This window comes from Microtus oregoni, unplaced genomic scaffold (genome assembly GCF_018167655.1).
Source record: "Microtus oregoni isolate MIOR12 unplaced genomic scaffold, Mior012 000268F_001, whole genome shotgun sequence".
Lineage (NCBI taxonomy): Eukaryota > Metazoa > Chordata > Mammalia > Rodentia > Cricetidae > Microtus > Microtus oregoni.
Window position 1 is genome coordinate 27,571 of NW_024544942.1, and position 6,293 is coordinate 33,863.

Sequence of the window (6,293 nt, forward strand, 5' to 3'; positions counted from 1 at the left end):
CTGTGCTGGACTAGCACATGCTCCCTGCGAACTGGTCACCAGGCAATGCAATCTGCTTACTGTGCCCACAGGCGGTGCGTAATGATCTTCTTGGAGCTTATTCTCCAGTGCCCACCGCTGTGATCAGGTGAACGCTGGTATGGCGGTGGGGAAGCTGTGTGTTCCGAAGACCCTTTATGTCCTCAGGGATTGGCTGCTCTTGCTGGTGGTCACGTTTTTGGGTCCCTACTTCTAGGGCCACTGTCCTCGTGGTTTCTGTTGTTAGTTGTGAGTGATTATGCCCCCCCCCCACTTCTTCCCTTTCTTTTTTTCCCCTGCCTCTACTGAAGCTGCAGCTACTTGCGCAAGCTCCCCACTGTTCATCATCTCATCCTTCTGTCTAGCCTGCAAGATTGCTACTGCAGTCCCAGCTGGAAAAGAGGAACCATAAAGAGAATCATCCAGCCTCCAGGCCCATGTGCTGGGGGAGGCATGGTGAAGGGTCGCAGAATGAGCCAGGGATGGGCACCATCTGCCCCCCCCCCCCCCCCGCTTCTCTCCAGGGGAATACTGGGTTTTAAACGGATTGTTAAAGAGCCACCTTTGAGGCGGGTGTTGGTGGCGGTGGCGCACGCCACCCTGCACTGGGCAGGGGCGGGGGGTGGGGGGAGGAGGCGAGGCATCTTTGAGTTTGAGGCCAACCTGGCCTACAGAGCGAGTTCCAGGCCAGTCAGGGCTACACACAGAGAAACCCTGTCTAGAAACCCCAACAAAACAAAATGAAACAAAACAGCTAAGTCACTTTTCTATGTGGCCATCGGCGTGTGTGAACAGAACTTAGGCCTTCAGGTGTTGGGTCAGAGGATTGCTCTAGTCTTGGTGAGCTATCTCGCCAGGAAAGAGCTGGTACTGAACTGTCTGAATTAACGGGAGGCAAAGAAATACCCGGTGTGACCTCTGGAGACCTTTATGCCTCGCTGCATATTTTACCAAAGTCAGAGCTGTCCGCTGAGCTGTGACCTGGCGTCTCAGGTTTTGCACACCCACATACCCGCATGCTGTCCCCTTCTTGCAGGCACGTCGTGCTCATTACACCCCTAAGCTGCCCGCTGCCCTCTGTGCCTCGAAGGCTCAACCCACAGGAACCACCGGGGAGCAGAAAGCAGAGCCAACAAGCCTAGGACTGGATACATTGGAAACTAAATTGGGCCTGAGGAGAGCCCTTTCAGGTTGAGGAGCGCAGCTCTCTCATTCTGGTCCCCGGACACCAGCATCAGCAGGAGCGTACGTCCTCATCGACTCATCAGAGTATGGCATCTCAAGGCTGCAGTCGGGCCATCACCTGCTTACTCTGCCTGGGAGTCAAGGAGGACCAGGAAGAGCAGCAGGGTCAGTACCGGTATGGAATTGGTGTTTTAGTGATCGCCGGGAAGCAAATATCCCTGGCAGAAGGGAATGAGCGAAGCAACAGCACCCACCGTCAGCTCACTTTATACATAGCTCTTCAGTGCTTTGTCTCTCCTTTTCGTGCACACTGAGCCCTGATGCCCTGAGCTTTCTCTGGCTGTTTCCTCTTTTGCAGATATGAACGCACAGATGATCTTTCAGGCTGGAGAGGGGAGAGAGAAGAAAGGTGTACGGGGCCAACCTGGAGTGGGAGGAGTGGGAGCAGACAGTGAAGGAGAAGAATTAAAAGGAGAAAAAGGAGGCCCCTTTGGTCCTGATGCTCCAGGTCCTGTGGGTGATGGGAAGAAGAATGGTGGCACCAGCGGAAGTGGCGTGGAGCAAGAGCAAATGGAGCTGGTTGCTGAGGGTACGGAGAGCCAGAAAAGCCTAAAGCCTCCGGAGAGGTCAATGGCCCGCCACCAACTTCGGTTCACCCAGCGGCAGCTGGAGCAATGGGAGACCATTCTCCAGCACAGTTGAGCCAGCAAGGTATGCAGACACGCCTTACCTTGCCCCTAGTGGGCAGTTTTCAGAGAACACATGTTAGTTCAAGGTGATCTTGGTTCTCTCCCAGGGCCCCCTTATCCCCTCTTGAAAGAAAGGCCACCTGGCAACTCTAGACTGCCCAACTCTATCCTCCTGCAAATGGGGGTTGGGGTATGACGAAAGCTAGGGCAGCCGCGAAGGAAACTACTTTCTTGCTGTATTTAAACGAGTCCGGTTAGACTGCAGCAAGGCAAGGTCTTGCCAGAGCAGAGTGAGAAGCCTGAGGTTGGAGTTCTGCCTTTGCTTGAAATTTTATATCTGTTCATCTCTTGATTGCTTTGTGTGTCTTTAAATTACATTGGACCATGATGTATTTTGATGAATGATTTTATTTTTTTGGCTTCCCCTTTAAGTTGGTACCGGGTGGTGGTGGGAGAACTCAGGGTAAATTAAGCCTCAAGGTGGATGCTGCAAACACTGTTGGGGGCAGGAGGAGGGGTTGATAGGACAAACATTGAAGCATGAACATGAAATATACTGTGCCTGCTTTAATTTCATCCACAGGGCCACATACTGAATGTGTTTTGTTTGTTTGTTTGTTTTTCCTTTTAGGAAGGATCTCGCAAGATGGATGGGTGTAAGTGAGTCCTGAATGTAGGTCGGTAATCTGAAAAAAAAAAAAGCCGTTTGGCAGGATAGCCATTCTAAAACTCACCTGAGATCTTGAATACCTTTGTCCTAGATATATTGAGTTGGTGGGCTGTTGTTGAAGTCTCTAGGTTTGGGGAGGGTCTTTAAACTCTGTGGGTACAAAATGGAGTCAGAAAGCCCCAGCATGTGAGAACGTGGCTTCCTAAAGGGAAAAAGAATATTACTGCCCTTTACATAATATTGGGGTAAAGAATGATGTAGAAATCCCCTAAGTTTGACCTGGAGAGATGGCTCCGCCGCTAAAGGCTAGGCTCACAAGCAAAAATAGAAGAAATCACCCAAATTTATGAATCTATGAGCTCTGTGTTATTATTTCCGATAGTAAATTTAAGCATAAATTCTAAGAGGAAGGAGGGAATTTGTAAATCTTCAGCCATTGTAGTGATGGGATGGGGAGAGCATACAATGCCTGCTTCTCCTGGCATTGCTGCTTCAAATTCACTACCTTGCTGGTAAAGCAAAGTAGTGAATGGCAGACCTGAATTTAAATTGTCTGGTACATCTTGGTGTGTCTTCCTGATATATGAAGAGTCCACATATGATGGTGTTTACCCATAATACCACGACCCTGGAGGTGAAGATCAGGAGTTCAAGGCCAGCCTGGGCCACATCAGACCCCGCCTCAAATAAAAGCAGACAGACGCGCACGCCTCAAACCCACACATTTATGTTGGTAGTGAATGTCTTTCTGACATCAGATCGTTTTCCTCATCCCTGTCAGGCATCATGAAGAACTGTTTTGTGTGATTGGTTGATGGTGGGGGCTAAACCTCACTGTGGGTTAAATTCATACCTGTGGTAGTTTGGAATATTTTTTCCATTTTTCTCGGGCAGAGGTAAGTGGATTTGCAGCTCACTGGACTCAGAAGTGGTCGCGTGAGAGCAGGGGAAAGTCCAAGCTGTACAGGAGTTCTTCTGGGAAGAAGGAAAGTAAAAGATTCAAAGGAGCATAGGGATAATGGCATTAGGTGTATCTCTGAGTTCCCTCTTGTGTGCTCACTAACGGAAAGGCCCTGAAGACTGGGGAGGTCGCGTCTCTAGAACACCAGCTGTTCTCAGGCCCCTAAGGCTACGTACATCCCAAGGCTACACTCCAGGCTTAAGCCAGGTTTGGCTCAGGGTGCTCAGGGCACAGTGCGTAGTACGGCATTCGCTTTCTGAGGAGTTCAAAGCAGCCCTGGAATGGAGAAGCTGATAATTGCCAAGCTGCTTTGTCCTGCCCTCAGTTTACCTAGTGTGCTCTCAATGGCCCTCTGAGGGCAGAGTGACCCACATGCCACAAAGAAGGTGAAGGACTGTGTTTTAAAATTCAGACATCTTAACATGAATGTCTCCAAAAGGCTTGTCCCACACCTCGCCTGCTCTGCTTTCTGAGCATCATCAGAACTACATTGTGAAAGTGTCCTGGATGTGAGCGTGGTCCTCATTTTCCTTCCTGGAACAGTTGGTTCTCTTTGTTAATATTGCTATTGCTATTGTGGAGCTCCTGGCCATGAGTAGTGCTGAATTTGCAGGCCACATACTTAAAAGGGAGAAGTGCTCCCTCTAGTGGCCCAGGAGAACGAGGCAGCATTCAGAAAGAGCCCTTTGCCTCACCCTATATACAAACTGAATGGCCAGTATCTACTACAGAGCCTGAAACGTTTCCTGGTGCTCCCTGGGGTTTGCTGAAGGAAGGGCGCAGTGTTTTCCGTCCTAAACAGGGTTCTTCTGGCCTTTCCCCTGTAGCTCCGTGATTGGAAGCCAGAGTTCACACACATTGAGCAGTTACTATACCCTCAGTCCCTCACTGAATTAGAACAGCATGAAATGAAGGGCTTCTTTGTATGGACTCTACGATCTCACAAATTGGGTTGAGCCTATAACTCAGGAATAAAGCACTTGTCCCTGGCATAGTTGAAGCCCTAGGTTCAATCCCGAGTACCTACCAAAAAATTCAACCAAATGTCAGTTGGGTTTTTTTTGTTTGTTTGTTTTATCCGCATGCTTTTTAGTGTACTAATGCGGTCCCTTATCCTTCCACGTGCAGGACTAATTTAAGATTAGGAGCATTGCACACAGAAAAATGGGAGGAGGACCAGAAATGCACCATCTGGGGCCCTAGAACATCTGTCCTCTGAAGATTTCAGTGTCACCCTAGTCCCGGAGCAAGATGGGAATGGCTTCTTCTTGTGCCACCAACATCTCAACTGCCTATGCTGACCACAGCCACCGTTACTTCTCAGCCATTCTTTTAGCAATAAAGAGGCGGATTCTCAATATGTTTGTTCCATTGCCTTTGCGATCTCTAAAATATTGTTGTAAATACCTTAGTGATTCTAGTATTATAGAAATGTCCCTTAAACAGAATAACTAAAAGGTATCCTTTCATAATGTGGCATAATTGAGTTGTCTTCCGTATTCCCTACACATCACAGGAAATCTGCAAATATAGTGATGGATCACACTGACCTACACATCCTCCATTGCCACCCCTTGTCACCCCCGCTGCCTTCAACTCACCCCACTGCTGTACATACAAGGAAGGACAGGGCAAGCTCCTGCTGAGAATCAGTGTGTTCCCAGATGGGGCTGAAGTCTGCCACTATTCACATGTGTTTTCCAGTACTGTAAATGACTGGGGTGGGTGGGTTCTCTGATGATGAGCTCAGTAGTCCCGGAGGTAGATGCGTCCAAAGTGGGGTGAGGGCAGTGGGAATAGCCAGCGACCCGCCTAAGGCCAGTTACACTCCAAGCTGGGCTCTTGATTGAGCCAGATTTCCAAATCCACCCCTGCGTGGTCCTGGGCACTCAACATTGCTGTTCCCGGTTAGTCTCGGACAAATTGACAAGTGCTTTTGGCGTTATCATTCACATTTTGTCCACTAGCGGTGACAGGCATTCTTGAAATTGTTCCCATTCAGTTCACGAGGAGGTGACACACACTCTCGACACTGTTGTTCAATTTAGTTCATGGCGGGAGGGGGCAAAAGTCACTCTTGACTTTGTCTTTCAAAACCTTTTGTCTGTGAGGGCGCGAAAAAACACTCTTGACATTGTCGTTCCCATCTAGTCTGGTCCATTGTGGGGGGTGCCATGCCTGGACTGGTGGTCCCTGGGTTCTATAAGAAAACTAGCTAAGCAACCCATGGGGAGCAAGCCAGTAAGCAGCTCCCCTTCACGACCTCTGCACCCCGTTCCTGCCTCCAGGTTCAGCCCCGGTGTGAGTTCCTGTCCCGACTTCCTTCACTGGTAGACTCTGATGTGGGGCTGGAAGCCTAATAAATCCCTGTGTCACCCAACTTGCTCTGGCCATGGTATTTCATCATAGCAGTAGTCACCCTAGCTAGGACAGTCCCACAAGGGGACAACAGGCACTCTTGACATAGCTCCCACGTACTTCACAAGACCGCCCCAGATCCTGGCAAGAGCGACCCAGGCTTGCCTAGAACTGCTTCCAAAGTTTCTTTGGCTTTAGTCAGTTAGACAGTTGTACACGGCAGGTCTTACGGTCACACTGTTACAGGGACCCCCCCCCCCCCCCAGAGATGACCACTCAGACCCAGTGTGTAGCCACCTGAAAGCCTTTACTCCAACTGGCTGGGACCACACCCAGGTTTTTGGAGCAGCAGGCAATGGGACATTTCCAGCCTGGACGGAGCACCCGTGCCTGTCAAATGAAGCATGCCCTC

General features: G+C 49.8%; 1 protein-coding gene across 2 annotated transcripts; it reads left to right on the top strand.

Annotated features, from left to right (window-relative positions):
* The first annotated feature begins 1,134 nt into the window (after positions 1-1,134).
* LOC121445667 (homeobox protein Rhox5-like) lies at positions 1,135-4,688 on the top strand. Of its 2 annotated transcripts, none has more exons than XR_005973981.1 (4): positions 1,135-1,368; positions 1,562-1,914; positions 2,524-2,569; positions 4,652-4,683. XR_005973981.1 is itself a non-coding variant. In XM_041647814.1 (4 exons), the coding sequence occupies exons 1-2, from the start codon at positions 1,290-1,292 to the stop codon at positions 1,903-1,905; spliced, it is 423 nt and encodes a 140-aa protein (XP_041503748.1). In that variant the 5' UTR covers positions 1,135-1,289; the 3' UTR covers positions 1,906-1,914; positions 2,524-2,548; positions 4,652-4,688. The 2 variants fall into 2 exon arrangements, 1 of the variants encoding a protein (XP_041503748.1); XM_041647814.1 differs by having other exon boundaries at positions 2,524-2,548; positions 4,652-4,688.
* The last annotated feature ends 1,605 nt before the right edge of the window (positions 4,689-6,293 follow it).